The sequence below is a fragment of the Athene cunicularia genome (genome assembly GCF_003259725.1).
Source record: "Athene cunicularia isolate RWA chromosome 20 unlocalized genomic scaffold, athCun1 chr20_part2, whole genome shotgun sequence".
NCBI classification, from domain to species: Eukaryota; Metazoa; Chordata; class Aves; order Strigiformes; family Strigidae; genus Athene; species Athene cunicularia.
The window spans coordinates 73,728-91,731 of record NW_020799126.1 but is presented as its reverse complement, the minus strand read 5'-3'; the positions used below and the strand labels follow the sequence as shown (position 1 = coordinate 91,731).

The 18,004-nt window shown below is 39.5% G+C and overlaps 1 protein-coding gene across 1 annotated transcript; it reads right to left on the bottom strand.

The window, feature by feature from the left end:
- Positions 1-903: 903 nt before the first annotated feature.
- On the bottom strand, positions 904-14,555 carry LOC113487719 (protein-glutamine gamma-glutamyltransferase 6-like). Its single transcript, XM_026862422.1, is given in 13 exon segments — positions 904-1,178; positions 1,725-1,849; positions 2,732-2,895; positions 3,886-4,203; positions 5,575-5,817; positions 5,907-6,010; positions 7,600-7,735; positions 7,986-8,166; positions 8,317-8,445; positions 9,182-9,300; positions 13,511-13,750; positions 13,964-14,217; positions 14,530-14,555. Coding segments are annotated over 13 exon segments (2,190 nt in total). The 3' UTR covers positions 904-1,027.
- Positions 14,556-18,004: the final 3,449 nt, after the last annotated feature.

Sequence of the window (18,004 nt, the reverse complement as noted above, 5' to 3'; positions counted from 1 at the left end):
GAGCTATTTGTATGCCATTGTTGCCTCACACCCTGCTTCTGAAGTGCAGCCAGGTGGTTGCTGTGCCCTGTCAGTCGCCCTGTCAGTCGTTAGCTCTCATAGCAGTCCCCAGAGAGGCACATCGCCTGTGGCGATAGAGAATTCTTAAGGTTACTTGAAAGTGCGTTTCAGGTGAGACCTGATACCTGGCAATGTTAGGACCGGAAGCCCACAAAAGAGGCATGTGTATGCAAACACTGTGGAGCAGGGGCTGCCTGTGAATGAGTTACATCGGGAAGGTTTGAAGACAGATGTGTTCCTTGTCTACAGTGACCTTACGCTGGTGGGCTAAAAGCGTTAGTTACCTTGTGTTGCTGGACTGCCATAGTAATGCAAGACTCTCCCCATGCTGCGTGCTCTCAGAACTCTGTCACACTGGATAGGAATTAGGGTACTGATTTGAGTATGTACATGTATTGTCTGCTCTGTCACAGGCCTGTGCCCACAAGCTATAGAAATACTGTTTTCATGGTCCCCAAACATTACTTTTTCCGGCCTTCATATCCTCCCCATTCACAGAGTTATAGGCGTCATGAAATACAGAAATTAAATGAACAATGGTGGAAATGTTCTATTTTTGGGGCAAGAAGCTTGTGAAATGAAGGAAAAAGAACTTTCCTCAGTCTCGTAATTTCTTGTATTTCTATGGAATGTACAATTTATGACAAAAGAATACAATTATATGAATATTTTTTTATTTATTGCTGACAATTAGAATGTGCTTGAAAAGAGACTGGAAGCTTAACATGATGAGATTTGATAAAACAGTGAACTATACCTACAAGGAAGGAGCTTTATTTTTCTAGACAAGAGGACAAAAAAATTACAATTAGAGGCTAAAAGTTAAGCACTGTGAAAGCAGGAGACTTGATTCTATTGCAGTGTAAGATGTCACCAATGTTTCTGGAAAGTTTCTTGCTGTCGTTGTCCCTACAGAGGAGAATGCCTTGCCATGTTAATGCTGAAATAGGAGATTGATTCCATCACGTTATGCAGGTGCTACTGCAATGGTTACAAACCCCTTAACATGTGAAAATTTGTCAGAAGAGAAGTCTACTTGCAGCTGTAAGGGCCCAGTCCTGCGAGGTGTAAATTCAAAATAAATTTTTGATCTCTCCCTTGGTGCCAGTTGTGCCAGACTGAAAAAAAAAAAAAAAAATCCATTAATTCGGGCTTGCACTGTCTTTCTTTGAGATTCCCAAGAAGCGAACTCTATGATACCCAGAGCACCAACAGTTACTCAAGACCCAGACTTGGGTTTTGAGAAGAAGAACAAAACAACTTCTTCTTTTGGCCGAAATGAGGGGACCTATGGCACTGTCTTGTTTGTTTGCTTTAGCTTGGACTTATTTTTCTGGTATTAGGGTACTGTATATAAAAATAGAAACATGAAGCCAAGCTGTAGAAGAAATAGCAGAGACACAAAAGAATTTGACATGCCCATTTGCTTTCCTAGGAAAGAAGAACGTTAGCAGTTTTTAATTGTTAAAGAAGTTCTTATATGGAAAAAAATAATACATGATTGAGAAATCATAATCTCTCAATATATATCTGGTGGCATTTTTATTTTCATAAAAAATTTTCAATATGAAAAATCAATTCAACCATGATTTTTTTCATAGAGAAACTAGATGTGCTATTGGCCATGTTAGAAGGACTGAGTAAATGCTACAGCTTTCACTTACTGTATCTTGACCTGTTGATTCATCAAAGTCACTAGTAGTACACAGCGGTTCACCGGTTCAGGGAGGGGATTGGCATACGAGATCTCTAGAGTAACAGCTTTATTCACTACAACCCGCCGAGGAATCTAAATGACAAAGACATGTTTCTGATCATTCACTGTTTTACACTTTTCTGGAGCCAGACATCAGAGGGCAACTGAGCACTGTGCAGATTTTTGGTCCCCACTTCTCCCCCCAGCACTGGGAAGGAGAAAAGCAAAAGGCCTGGCAAATTGAGATAAGGACAGGGAGGGGATGATCTCATCTGTTAAGGCACAGGTAAAAATAGGCCTGTTAGGGAAAGAAAAAAAAATAACATGTCTTGTATTTGAGGATGAATGAGATATTGGTAGGAGAAGGAAATTTAACTGACAGCTGGTAAGCCTTTCCTTATTCTTGAAACTGGATTTGGTTTAGCTAAATAGCGCTGTCAAGCTGTGTGCAGTATTTTGTGACCAATTTCAATGAAATACAGACCAGACACATCTCATTGAACCTGTCTGACCCTTGGCTTGCAGAGTGGTTTTGTGGGGTTTTCTGCACACCATTGATTAGGGATAAAGTGTTAAATCAATATTAACCGGACCTAACAGATTAGAATTAAGGGTTTAAAGTTTGTATTTTGGAAGTAGGCAAAGTTATATAAAGGCAACGCAAGCACTTGCCGATAACTAGAATACAGATGAAATGAAAACAAGTTCTGATGAATGTAAAGCAGTGGCATGTGACTGGGAAGGAAAGAAGGTAACAGACCTCTTCTGAAGAACAAGGGGCAGATTCAGGCAAATATTCAAAATTGGTGTCTTGCATGCTTACTTTCTCAATTTAAGCGGTCAGAATTTTGGAGCAACATCTGAAATTGCAGCTTACATTAATGCATTTATCCCCAGATTCTCATCTTAAGGTCTGAGCTCCAAAAAGACTCTTTAGTTCTTTCTGTCTAGGACATCAGGGAGGGAATTGTTTACCTTAATGATAATGTTTGTGTCCTCTAAAATGATTGTCTTCTCCACCAGCAGTTTTGCCCCATGCATGCGCATGACTTCACACAAAGCAGTAACTTGGATCCTTTTGTCAGTAGTCAGATATTTTCCATAATAAGAATAAGGGATCTTTATCCGGATATGTTTCTCTGGAATTCAGACATATGTTTAGGAACCATTAGATTCTCAAAGAATGCTAAAGAGAGTTACTGTGAGCGTTTTTGAAATTATTGGAGACCAGAAGGATAAGACAGCTGGAGTCTGTTTATATTTCTTCCTTTTGTGACTGGTTGTGTATTTCCCTCTGCTGGTGATCCTTGTCTACTTTAACTCATTTGACCCTTACAGTTTTGAATGGAGGATTTTGGCCTGAAAGTGAGGGAGTCTGCTCATCTGCATTTAACTGAATTCTTGTTCCTTTGTATTTCTTATAATTAGAGGTATAACCATTTTTATCTATTCCTCCACTTATATCCTATTTGGTTTAGCTCAGCCAAGAAGAGAGTTTGAGTCAAGTTTCACAGAGAGCCTTTTCAAGTGACCTGGTCAGCTGCTTATTTGTAGTCCTACAGCTTCCCTGCTGTGGATGGAAAAAATGTTTATCTTTGTAGCCCCTGGGGATGAAAAAGATCTCTGTAATAGTTTTAATAGCCTTGACTTTTCAGAAGAGAGACAGAGTTTCACTGTAACTTTTAACCTTTGTCCTGGTTAATTTCTATTAAAGTGTTGAGTGCTGGAAAGCGTACATCAGACTTTTTTATTTGTTCAGATGTGCTCCTGTGCATGTATTAATCAGACACACATGCACACACACACATATATATATATGTGTGTGTGTGTGTGTGTACAATTGCACATGACACACAGATGTGTAGTATTGTTTCTGGAGCTATAAATTAAATGTAGCCTTCTATATAACATTTCATGAGAGCTTCAACTCCTGGTTGAAATAGTGAAAGTTTTCAGAGGAAGAATAAAAATCTTGTCAAATGTAGTCATAAAGAATGTTATTAAGAGATGGAACAAGTGGATGCACTACATGACTGATACAGATACGATACTGTTATTTCTCCCTTCCAGTTGCCTTCATGTGGCTGGGAAGAGGGCTATATTGGCTCCTTAGGGACATTAAAAGTTACCTTGTTTAGAACCAAGATCCACAGAAGTGGCTGCCTTCAGGATCTCTGCCACTGCTCTCCTTGTGTACAGGACGGTTGATGCACTCATGTCCACCTTCACAGTCTTGTGGTCAAAAGATAAGTTATTGAGAACTAGGATCAGGGTAATGTCTTTGCCAAACACTGGAGGTTCAGCCAGCTTGAATTTCCCAGAGATCCCAGGGTTTCTGACTGTCTCTGAAGATCTTCCATCTGGAGATTCTGTGTGTCCTTCTGTGACATTTGATCCAAATATCTTGGCCAAGGCCTTTTTATAAACTCGTCTTTCCTCAGAAGAACCTGGGCGAAGGAGAGAACCAAGTAAAATTTGTACTTTTGTTGCCATTGCACCTTCTCTTTGTGAAGGCTTTCAGAATGATGCGAGGTGTCAGCTCTGCATCACCCAGAAATCTGCATCACCTAAAAGATCCTTATATTTTTATTAGGTCTATCTTCAGGTTTTTCACGGGAAGGTAATAAACATACTGTAATAAGGTGAATAAGTCACAAAAATGAAATATGATGCATTTGTATTTGTTTAGGAAGCAGTATTTCTTTTTCTTTGGTCGGAAGGTTCAGTAGTGTGATAAGTGTTACTTTGTTACTCTGTTGACAACCAGCCTGTAATTAAATATGGTTGCACTAAAACTTCGAAGAGTGAAGTATTGAACTATGGCCACTGATTCTGAATGGCAAACTTAAAAAAAAAAAAAAGTTAAATACATCTTTCTTAAGATTTTTGAGCCACAAACGTGGAACAAACTATTATATGAAATCTGTAACCCTAAATTAAAAAAAGATAGACATAGGTACCAAGTTGTTAAGATAAAAATATTCTGCAAACATATGGCTGTGCAGTTCTTAACTTTTGCTGCTTTGTTTACCTAAGTACAGGGGAATGGCAGTTGGTCCCTTTACTGTTTCCTAGTAGATTTGTTTCCAGCATCCAGTACGGTGGAGGCTGGATCCACCCAGAGTGCAGAGACATAATAGCTGAATGGCTGAGTAGCTGATGGGTGGATGTCAGAGCATGGGAGAGCCTAACTCGGTGAATTAGGCTCGGTCAGAGATTGAGTGAGCCACTTCTCTTGGGAGTGGGATGTAATGGGGTCTTCTAAAGGAAAGATGAGGAGCTGCAATGGACACAGTAAGGAGGAACTTGCTGAGAGGTCCTATGGGAGATAACTATCTAGCTGGAGTTTAAGGGTTTGGATTAGTGGTTTGATTGTTGCCTCACTCCCTCTGTCAGATATGCTGGAAAACTAGTACTTATTCATCTGCAGCTTCCCCTGCTACAGACCTGTGTGTAGTTTGTGATAGATGGTAGACTCAGTTTTAAGAGTTTTTGGTATGACGGCTTGAGGGTTTGTCTGCCTTGGGTAGTAAAACATTTTATAGCCCAGTTTTGTGTATATATTAAGTTTTGTACTTCTGTGTAAGGGACTGAAGTATATTTTGTATTGTGTCTTAATAAGGAAACTACTGAATACGCAAAACCAGAAATATAATACCCATTGTATTAAGAAAGCATTATGGCAACACTGGCAGCGATGTTTTAGGAAAGGAGAGATGCTCAAACAAAACAGGTTACCCATCCTAGCTTCCTAGCAGCAGGAGCTCAGGAGGAGATAATCGTGATAACAGGGAGATAATTTGTGATAATTCCTTTACCTTCTGGATATTTGTAGTTACGGGTGACATCCACACGGGAGTTGCTGCCCACAGCTTTGGTGCTGATAAACCTGCCAATTATTTCAGTATCACAATAAACTCTTTTCTTAGTTCCATCGTTGTATACAATCCATCTGTTGCAATCAGCATTCACCTCTGTATACACAAATAAGGTGTCGTAATCCAAGTCTACGTCACCTTCTTTGATGGCTCTGACAGATGCAGGGCCACACTGAAATAATCCTAAAACATGAGGACAAAAGTCAAACCTTGTCAGTTGTGTTCAGTTCGGAGCAGGAATGTTAAGTTATGCTAAGAACTTATACTGTCACCTCTGCTTTGTTCCTGTGGAGTCGCATCTAAAACCTGCCATCCATTGTATGATGTTCCTAGGTCTGGGCGAATGAACCAGCTTTCATTCCAGACATGATAATCCCTGGAGACAAAGAACAGTGTCTAGAAAGTGTAGTAATATAGAGTCATACAAACTTCCAACTTGAAAGGAGTAGGGGACTTTGTTTCTTAAAGATGCTCTAAGATTTGACAAGCTGTCTAGTTACAGCTACTCGCTACCTCTTCCAAGGGATAGATTTACTGCCTGCTTCTGAGGCGTAGACCTCAGGGTGGGGAGGGAGAGAGTATAGATGTCAGCAGCTTGCTTTGGGAGCAACATCAACTATAAGTGAAAGATTTAAGCCTTGGATATAGGCAGCACTTGGTGATTGGGTTCAGTAACCTTCAAATGTGGGAAATGCTTTGTTTAAATAGAAACTTAAAATAGCTATACTAGGTCAGATAAAATGCTCATAAAGTCTAATAGTCCATCTATAGTAGTGTGCAGCAGCAGATGTTTAGAAAACAGGTAAGAATAGCACATGAATAGAATGACTCTTCCCTTGATATGCTCTATGATTTCTCACAGTCAGAGTCTTTGGGACTTTCTGAATTATTCATTACATTGAGACCACTGGGTTAAATAGTCAGTAGTCATTCTCTATGAAACTCTTTTGTCCTGATTAAAAACTCTTTATAGCTTTGTTTTCAACAGCATCCAGTGGTGATGAGTTCCACAAACTCCAAAAGGAAAGAATAGCGCGAAAGATTGGTAAAATGTAGGTCACAGGAAGACCCAGAAAATAATATTTGCTGGCTGAATTTTGTCCAGAGGCTAATACTTAAGAGGTGAAAGACTTTCCATATCCTTCAATGACATACACTCAGTGAAAGGAGGTATGCTAAGTAAAGTTGATACTTTTGGCAAAGCCTTGTGAGCACAGTGACTGAGCTATGTGATAGACTCTTGGGTCTAGTTAGTTCACTTTCTGAAAAGTGAAGTGGCTGCAGAGTAAAGGTTTTAAAACTGCAGGGGAACTAAAGCATAAAATAGTATTATTTAAGGAATATCATGTTTCTTTGACTACTCAAGTTTTGGGGCTTGACTGATGATCATGGATCACTTGCTGCTTGCAGCATTAGACTAACAATGTCCAACAACCAAGTCTGGAGAGTCCTGGGATTGTTCTGTCTTTCAGCCCCCACAAAGGGAAGGTCTAGTTAAAGGAGTGCTGGAGACCTTCTTGGGGAGGCCCCCATCTACCTGGGAGGATGACAAGCCAAACTGAGAAGCACAGGCTTTGGATGTGTGATGGGAGAAGGTTATGGCAGCAGCAAACCAGTTAAGAGGATGGAAGGTACATAGCTGACTTAGCGGGAACAGACTGGTTAGGTGCCAGTAATTAAAAGAGCCTTGGGAACTGGTATATTGTCAACAGAAACATCCTTTCTAAAGGAAGTTGCAACTTGTTTGAGGCCAGGGACTGCAAAAAAATTGGGCTGGCTGGTTGGTTGAAGTAACTGTTATCTCAAAACCATGAAGTATGTTTTCTTTCCCAGTGGATGCCTAGTTTGTTAATATAATTGTATTTAATTTTGTCCACTCAGTTGCTTTTGTACTCCTAGTGTTCATGTTTGTAAGTCTTGTAAATACTCTCTCTAATTATCGGAGATGCAAAAAATTATATTTACCATGTGGAATCCTTGCTGATATTAAGACTCTTCCCAGAGCTGTCATAGTACTTATCAATACTCAGGTTTCTATCCACATCATGGGCAGAATTAAAATTTGAAACCAAACGAGTTGGAATCCCCAAGCACCTCAGAACTGAAATACATTTAAAAAAACCCAAAACCAACAGAACAAAACAAAAGAAAAAAAAAGTAACACAGCTTTAGTTCAATGATTACAAATATCTGAGAAACAAAGCTAAGTGTCTAAATATTTTGTGATTCTTTGGCATTTGCAGTCTTCAGAGCACTGTTTCTCTTGTAGAATTAATTATTTTGTAGTTCTGATACAACCAGAGGTCACAAATGCCTCCATTTCACCACAGCCCTCTATTCTTAAAGCTTACCTGTACACATCACACCTGCAAACACCCAGCACTGGCCATACTGAACAGGCTTGTAGTTGTCCTGACGCCATTTCTGGAGAATTACCACGCTGCCATCCCATCTGGATGGATTCTCATGTGAATGGAAACTTCCTTGCCACTTTCCTAGGAGAACTCCATTATCATTATCATTTCCATTGATCTGGAAATAGGCCAGTGGACAGAATGCACAAAATCAATTGCATATCAAGTTAATTATATTGCTTAAGGTGCAGGGGGATGACTCTCAGTGGTATAACTACCGCTTGATGCTTAAGCATGTGAAACTCAGATTAAGTTGTGCATTTCTTACCATAGAACTGATTACTCGGCCCACATATTTAGGATCTCCTCTTCGGGATACATCAATGGCTGGGTCCTGACGATAGTACAGGCTCAGATCGAGCATGGTGAGACAGATGTTTAGAAGGTGATCTTGGAACTGATCAGATAAGATATACATTTTAAAGAAATATTTTCACAAACAGAGCTAGAGAAGATTCTACTGCAGTTCCTCCTTTCTAAGATATTCCAGCCCAAAGGTGATAGGGACAGTGAGGCACAAAGACAGTAGTGTGCAGTTCTCACCACAATATTGGCTAAAGTCAGGACTAAATAAATAAAGCAAATATCTGGCAGGATGCCTTCTGCCATCAGAAGAGGTGACCACAATAAAACTGAAACGGCAAAGCTTATTTTGACTGCAGTTAGATTCTCTTGAGTTATACCCCTGGAAGCATTCAAGGTCAGGTTGGATGTGGCTTTGAACAGCCTGATCTAGTTGAAGATGTCCCTGCTCACTGCAGGGAGGTCAGACTAAATGATCTTTGAAAGGTCCTGTCCAGCCCAGAGCATTTTATGATTCTATGTCAATGTCTGTCCTGGCCCGCTGTAACTGTGTTACAAGAACAGTGGGTGTGTTGGAGCCACACAAGTGTGTGCTCAACTTGTACTCTGGATGCTTTGGTCACAGCTGAGCCCCACACTTGTACCATGAGCCTCAAGCACATGTAGAGGTCAGCCCTAGCTGCAGGGCTGTGCTAAGCCGTCTCACACCACAGTCCTACTAGGCACACTGAGCAAACCACAGGTAAAGCTAGCCAGGTCTGTTCAGTTTCATATAAATAGGCATACCTATGAGAGGCAGAAAGAGCCCAAATTAATTCCTTATGGCTTACCTGTCCATAGTACCATCCTCTCGCTTCAATGTACTTTGCATTACCCACAAAGATGATCCCATTTTCATTGAGAACATACTCTTGTCTCTCATTTTCGTCAGCTAAGTAGACATCATCACCTGCAACCAAGTTGGGCATGCTTTTATGCTTAAAGCTAAGAATACCAGCAACCTTTCAGAAACATTTGTATCTCAATTTGGCAATGGGAAAACTGCTGTTTGGAAAATGCATTGTTGTAGCTCAATGAACGCGTACAGTTCAGTGAAAATGCCTGATACTGCATACGGCGTGGGGGCAGGAAGTCCATGTTCTATTGCTTCAACTTTTTTCCTGGATTTTAGCATAGCCTTTATGTATTACCTAAATGTTTCCTATCTGTACATTGTATTTTTTTGAGGAAGATGGAGAAAAATTCAAGCTAACTCACTAGATTTTTCTGCCTTTTCAGGGTAGTTAGAAATAGAATATACATTTGAAAAGAATCACACAGGTAACATCTTTTTCTCTGTTTTCCAGTCATGTTTGTCTTTAAGATTCCTAAATGAAGATCTCTACTTGCCCGACCCAAAGTGCTATCAGGAATGTTAGGATAGCCTGCTGAAGCATTCACTTTCATTTCACTGTTACTCATTGTTTTCCCTGGTCTGTGGCACAGTATGTAGCTGCTATGAAAGCACCATCTTCCCACGGGTGTTTAGGTAGTTTTGGTCACTTTTTAGGTAGCAATATCTATTTAGTTCTGTGTTTAATTTCATAATGTTTAAAGTTACTTTCTGAAAGGATTTCAGGAAATACATCTAAAAATCAGCTTTTCTATTTTGAGTCACCTTCTTTACCTTCCTAGGAACTTCCTGTCCCTCCCTTCCTGCAAATAAAGACATTGTGTAAATTATTTTTAAAATCATATCACATGATATAAGTATTTTTGTGATGGCAGTCCACACTTTTTAAAAAATATCATTATCGTTGTTGATTCCCCAGGCTTTTGGGGCAGCTTGGGCCTGGTGAACTGTGTGCAGTTCTGGATGCTGCACTTCAAGGTGTGGACCAGTTGGAAAGAGAGGAGCACTGAGAATGTCCAGCAGTCCTGAAAATAGAACTTATGAAGAAAATATGACTTCTGAATTAACTCAGAATTCTTTAAGGTAGAAAAAAATGGGGGTGAGGAATGGGGCAAGCATGATTATCAATTCCAGAAATTCTTGTGAAGAGAATAGGGCAGTGGGATAGGAAATCTGTTCTTGGTGTCTGTCATATGTGATACGAGAGGTTATATGCTGAAATCAAAGCAAAAAAGATTTGCTTAGTTAATAGGGAATGGAAAGGCTAGTGTTTTATTGGAGTGAATTGCCAGGGGAGGTACTGGAGCTTCCCTAAGGGCTGATCATTAAGAAGGAATTCAAGATCTGTCAGGAATGACCTAAGTGCTAAACTGAACCTGCCTTAGAGCATGGTGTGGGGCTAGATAACTTCCTAAGATCCTTCTAGCCCTATGAGTTTATGATTATGAGCAGTATAAATGTCTTTCTATAATCACTTGAAGAACATCTATTTTTTTTAAGTTTTATATACTCTCAATTATAATGTTCTAGAGTCAATTCTTTGAATAAGTATACTTAGGGGTTTTTTTATACACTATTCCTGCCAATAACTCAGAGCAAATTAACATTAGTTTAAAGGAGGAAAAAAACCCCACAACACACCACAACAAACCTCTCAAGTATGACTAAATAGTAACAACCCCTTCTTCTGTTACTCTTGGCACACAGGGAGAAAAAAAACCACCCCGCAATCAGCTGTGATAGTTATCTTTATTAATTATGGAAAGACCACTATAGAGCTAATCCTTTATTAACTTAATAATTTTAATACAAAAATACAAAATTGTTATATATTTTTGTCCTCTCATTCTGAAGTTAAAGTTTTTCCTGCATACTGAGAAACCAGCAGGATATAAATTTCTATTGATAGTTTTTAATCAATATGTAAGTACACTTTCTAATGTAGATACATACTTCTAGTATTTTCTTCATATAATGTTTGCCACAGAAACAAGACATCTAGGGAAAAAGATGTATTCCATGAAATTCTCAAACATGTATATTCTTTTATCCCCTAAAGCTTTACAATTGATGTGTTCACTGGTGAACTATAGATAGGCGTTTAACGATTAACGCTTTATTCTAGATGTTAACTGTACATTCCTTCAACAGCATTAGGACATAATGCATCGCTATCAGAGGCTGGCTTGCAAGTATCTTAGATTTCTCTTTAAAAGTCCTTAAGAGACTTTATTAATGTTAAAACATCACTCTTGTTTTAACTATAGTTTTGAAAAATACATTGGTGAGTTAATAAGCTAATTGATTTGTTACCATTATGGTAAGATCATATTTTCTTTTTCATTTGCTTTTGGCTTGCTAAACTAGAAATTTTCTCTTGTCCAGAAGGCTTTTTGTGTCTTCAGTTTTCCTAGTAACTCATCACTGAACACGTTTTAATTCCTAATTCCTGTTAAGGAAAGATTAACTAAAAGAAAATTCCACATGAGATCTCATCACCTTGTACAATGGCATAAATATTTAAATCTCAGTAACTGTTTCCTCTTACACAGTTTAAGATTGCACTTGCCTTTTTCAGGGCCATTCCACTTCAGTTCCTATTCTTTGATTCACAAGTGCTTTCACATTCTTCATGATTTCCAGCTGGCAAGTCTGCCATTGAAATTATAGTTATTTCTCCCTGAATGTATGGGGTTTTATTTTGTGTTATTATATCTATCCCTTCTCAACTACTTCAGTCTCTAAGGTGCTGACCGTAGTTATTTCTGTGTGATATCCCAGCCCATCTGTGTACGGACAATGCTGCTTAACATCAGCATATTGATGTCAGTAATGAACTGTCTGATCAGAGTATTTTTTCAGATGATACTTAAGGATCCAACAGTAGCTTTTCTCCAACCCAGTGCTTTTCCTTTCATCACTAGTCCTGACTGGTTTTGTTGTAAGCAGTTCTTTATTGATACTACAGTTTATTAATTCCTTTCTTTTCCAGATTAATGAATAACCTCCCATGGAGAACCATATCTGCAGACCAGATCTGCCATTCTTTACTGAGAAAATAAATTTTCTATTTCTCTTCTGCTGTGACACTGACTATAGCAGTAATGTACCCTCAAACTGAATCTATTCCTGTTTGTCAGGGTCAGGGAGCTGAATAAGCTCTGCAGAAGCTTATTCAGTAGCATCCTGCTTTAAGGATGCTCCCTTTTGTTTGGCAGTGGTCACTGCATCATCTGATAAAACTGGAGGGCTCTTCTGCAAAATCATTTGTTTTAAACTGGAATGGCGCCACTTAATTTTTCTCAGTTTTGATCTAAGAACAATTTGTCTGGTCTCATGAGTACCACTGCTACTCTGGTGTTGAAGTTCAGTAGCTGTCAGATATTTCAGTCCTTGCAGTGTGCTTTCCATCTGTTGGAAGTTCCACCACAAGTGATCTTTCTGGGGGTTCTGGAAAGGTTTTTTCCTCAGGACTGTCTATGCACAGACTGAGTTTCTTGAACATACTTCTATAATAATTTCTGTCTTCTAAGACATGCTGAGCTAATTAGCAGCTTTTTTCATCTTGGCCTTTAACATATTTGTTAGCAGCCCTTGACTTAACAGAACAAAACAGTGGATGATTGTGGCTACTTTTCTTTTATAAGCCATTTAGTCACTTGGCTGGCTCAGAGCCCTCTTAGCTGTAGAGTGGTATATTTTAAGGCTATTCCAGGTTTCTAGACTATCTCGTATTTGCAAAATCTGAGTTTAAGAGTTTGCATTTCTTCTGCAACATGCTGAGGCTGCAGAAATAAAATGTGGAGCAGCAAGAGATGTCCCTTTTCAACCCATGATGAAAGACATAGGAAATGCCAGTTGTCTTCACATTAGTCCTCTGTCAGTTTTTGTAGTTAGTTGAGCTATTGTCTTTGCAGTTAACATCTACAAGAGCAGTCTTGTTTTGATTTAGGTGCAAGTCAAGGATATTACTGTATGTTTTCATTGAGTTCTGAGAAGTACGTGCATTTGTGAAAGTCTGTCAGCCCTCATCTACAGAAGGTGATCTGCTCAGTCCTGAAGAAAGTCTGTGGTATCATCACATATAGCACATGTCACTAGGATAAAAGGTAGGGGCGTGTACAGCTTTTTAATGTAGTAAAACCAGATTTATGAACAGATAGTTGAGATTGGTGCTGCTGGCAACCCCAAGAGAGAGCAAGCTCACTGTGCAGATATGAAAGCAAGTAGGTCAGTTAGGTTCAAGAGCAAAGGCATTGGTACCTACCTGGGCACCAAGGGTTGAAGAGTAACACAAATTGCCCCAGGAATCTGGAGAAGATCTTGTTCCCTGAGGTTACCTGGAGGGTGAGATTGTATCGTCCAATGACAGCATTGGCTGGACTGGATATTGTAAAGTTCATATAGTTGGACTCGCTGGGTCCTTGGGCAGCACTCCAGCCACTTGCCCCCACCTCAGAGAGGTTGAATACAGCCTTTGTGCGATGAGATTCTGAGGGGGCTGGTCCTGTCACAAAGAAGGGGTAATTGGTTTCCATTCCAGAGTGTGGTTTCAACATTAACCTCACCCTTGGGGGAGGTGGTGGGGTGGGGGTGGGCAGCAGAGAACATTAAAAATACACAAAGAAAAATTGCATCTGTAAGTAGAATAAGGGGAGGAGGACTACAAGGGATAAAGATTACTTCTGTGAGAACATGAATTAAGCTAAGAGGGTGTTACCTATTTCAGTGACAAATGCTAGGCTCTCCCCAGTCTGCTTTGGTCTGTTGAAGTACAGGGTGATAGTGAAGGCTTGTCCTCGCCTCACAGTCAGCTCCGTGTTGGCGTATCTGTCAGTATGGTGTGTGCCTGCATTGGCCGATGGCTGCCAGCTGATATGTGTTGGTGTCAGATCTGTAAATCAGAAAACAAGACATGAAGAAGCAGCTGGCATGGAAAGAAGTAATTTGCTGGGAAGTGGCGTGATGAGGTTGCTAAGAGCAGTTATCTTTTACTGGAGGAAGGACAACTAAAAAGCAGACGCTTCATTAAACTGATTAAGTCTAGTGGTCAATAATAGATAGAAACTTTTGCTTGAGTTTTGTTACAGGGCTGTCATACACCGAGGACTTATATACTTCATATATAGTGCTGGATGCTGTTTTATCACTGGACTGAGAAAAACTTTAACAGGGGCAAATCAATGTCATTTCATTGTCAGCACCAAATAAAAGGGCCTGTAGCCCCTCTACGTTTTCAACATATATATTTTTAGGATCCCAGAAATGGCTGTTAGGACATCTTACTTGTCCTGCTTATATCCTGATGCCATTTGACCTAGAGTAGGGAAAGATGCATTGGGGGAGATCATCAGTCTTACATGAATGAAGAAGAGGCATCTGAGGACATAAGTTGGACATTTTGACAATTAGTCTGACTGAATTTAGCTCTGTCCAAAGTGACAACTGGACCACTGGGATTCCTGTTCCAGCAGGCACTATCTTCATGTCCTAGAGGAATTCTGAGGACTTAGTGTGCTTGAAGTTCTCTGATATCAAGTGTCTTCCTGCACACATACTGTTATTATGGTCTGTGAGTTAAAACCTGTAGAAGTGGCTTTTTCCACCTTAAATGCTAAAGTACCTTTTCGGCCAGTGAGTATGCGTATGAACTTCCTTGCAAGATTCTTTTCTATGGTTCATGTTTTATTGCCACGCTCAAACTTGAGCAGTTATAACAGAGGTACCATCCTCTGGTTTTGTATGTGCCCTATGAGACTCCACAGAGTATGTCTGGAGCATCGTGTTGCAGGTCTTGGCAAATGCTCAGGGCAAATACTTTGGTGAAGATTCTTCCAAATCACATTTATTAATGGTACTATCAGAAATGCAATGAGATTGGGGCAGGGGGGAACAGGATAGGGGCACATGACACCACCATTTTAAAGGGAATTCAAAAGAAAACAGTAACAACAATAAAAAAAAGAGTGGCATGGACAGGATGGATTGAGGCCTATGGCAGCGTGCACTGTTACGGTAGGGATTTTCAACCAAGCTCCCAAGTCTCTCTCATACCATATGGCATAGCAATGAAATACTGTCAGATCTGAAACAATATGCCTGCATATTAAACTACAACTTATATATCATCTTTGAAGAAGTAGTAATGAAATTAACTTATGCAAAAGAGTGCCATAATTAAATTCAAGAGAGAATAATTTTTTTCTTTGTAGCCTAAGACCACAAAGCAGTAATGTGAGTAAGCACTGATGAGCTGAAAAAGCCATGCTAAAGATTCTCTATGTGGGACAACAGTGAACTGCAGTAGGTTGCTGCTTTCCCTGCAAAGCAACGTTTTAAAAACTGATTTGAAAATGTTTGTTTCATCATTAAACAAGAGAGAACCCTGCTTTGCAATTACTAGTTCAATAATCATCTTCATTTTAAACTTTAAAAAGCAGAGATTTTGTCATTACTGTTTTCCTTTGGTAGGTTTTTAATGCATCTTTGAATTCCCATCTATAGGCTCCATGCTCACAGCTCCATTAGGATGGATTGCACTAATTTTTTTAATACAAAGCATAACACATCTCTGAAATAGCATTTCCATAAAGGGTTTAGATGGAGTTCTGCATGGTGCCTTTTGAAGTAATGGGAATTTATTTTCTTTTTCCCCCAAAATATCCTTAGCTTAGCTCAAAAATTGTTCTCAAACAGGTCTTAATAATAACAACAATAAAACGTTGAAAATTAAGTGCAAGGACAAATTAAAATATAAAATTTCCTTTGGATAAGAAATCTGAGCAGATACCTACAGGGCATGTATCTTAAGGAAGCAGTCCTGAATAAAGTACCTGCTGAAGGGAAGCAAATGACACGCAGAACTCACCTGCCATTCCCTCAGCTTATGAGAATTGCATACAACTTCTACTTTGTTCTTCAAGGGTGTCCAAGTCACATTAATCATAAAAAGAAAAAAAACCAGCAATCGTTTCGTGCTGTCAGCTGAAATTTGAGAGAAGGGAGAGGTACTTAGCAGTTGTTATTAATACCTGTAGACTTGTCAAATTAATTAACTAGTTCCTATAATACATGTATGTCCAATGCCAATGTTCTTACTCAGTGTGGGTGTAATTATGGGACAAGATACCAGAATTATTTACTCAGAGGAAATGCGTTCTCTTGAATCCCAAGACAAGGAACTTCCTACAAAGGATAATAGGTGTGCCATAATAAGTTATCGTTAAGGATGAGGAAACAGGGAGTGTGGTGGGACATAAAAGCCATATGAAGGAAAAAGGAGCATTTCCTGATTACTTAACTTCCAGATTGGTTAATGTCACTTCTGGTGTTGTTCAACAGCTGTGAGTTGGTTTTAGAGGGTTTTTTTGGGTCTCAAATTATCTCCAACTCTCCCTGACTTATGTGCGATGATGACGTCCCACTAGAAACAAATGTCTGTTTACCTTTTATATTAGCCAGCTTCATACTACTATTTCAGTGAAAGTTTTATTTTGGAATGAACCCCCAAACTATTAACTATGAGTAGCTTTTATCAGCGCAAACTCTAAGCCTGTCTATCTTCACAACTGCAAACATACTTCTTTTTTCATTTGTACCCTCACTTTTTACAGATAATGAAGTGACATTGTTGTGGGGAGAAATATTTATCTGTCAAAGATTCTGTGGCTCCACTGATCATGTTTTAGTAAAGACAAGACTTAGAAAATAATTTAGTCTGAATTTTAAGTTACAAAGGAAAAAAAAACCTTAAAAAGCACAGAAATCAAACTCCAACAGCTGTTTCTAAAGTTGATTTTACAAAAAAATTGGCTTCTTGCACCTTTTAGAGAAACTGTTTTGATACCACAAAAACTAAAAACTGCTCATATGACATTCATGCCAGCCTATCTTGACAGGAAAACACTAAAATTTGCACACTTGGCAGCAGTATATCTGGTATGGTGTATCTCCACTTACATTATAATTCAGAGGTCCTTCCTCCTCCTGGAAGTTTCCGGGATGTTCAGGCTGTCAAAACTTGTTCCAGGAATCACTTCGAATGGTTTTGATTGCTGTTCAGAGCTACTATAGTTGGTCTTTTTTCCTTAATTCATATTCCTTGGAAACCATAAGAGCCACAAGCCTCTGATGTTACCTGATCTTCACACACAGCCTTAGTGACAAACCGCATCAACCAGTTCTTGAGTTCAGGTGTTCAGTACTTACAGTGATTGCTTCAGATGTTACACATTGCTTCTGCTGGAGGATGACTACTTCCTTTCTTCTTCCTTGCTACTCACATAATTAAATATCAGAACACTTTTTCTGTCTTGGCTGCAACCACCTCCCTTACCTCTGTATGACACACCCTCAGTGGTGTTCACCCAGCCACCAGAACCTCTCTCTGACTGGCCTACATCCCAAACTGGCACCCGCCAGTCCGCACCTTCACCACAGCAAAGCATCAGCAGCTGCTTTTGCAATCCCTTTGGAATGCAGTGGTCATGGTTCCTAAGTGACTAATGACTTAACATTGTCGCAGGTGTTTTTCCTAGCTCAATTCCACCCACCCATCATCCAAAATGGTTCAAAATATTTTGTTCCTCCTTTTCCCTTGTTTCAGAGCCTTGAAATTGCAGTGCAGTTTGCTAACTTTTAGAGAAAAACATACTCTTATTTCATTCATAGCCTTAATAATTTTGTCTGTTGTTCAGGCATTGCACTGCCATATCCTCAGGGTAACCATATTGCACCTTACGCTTGTCTTGTTACTACTCTT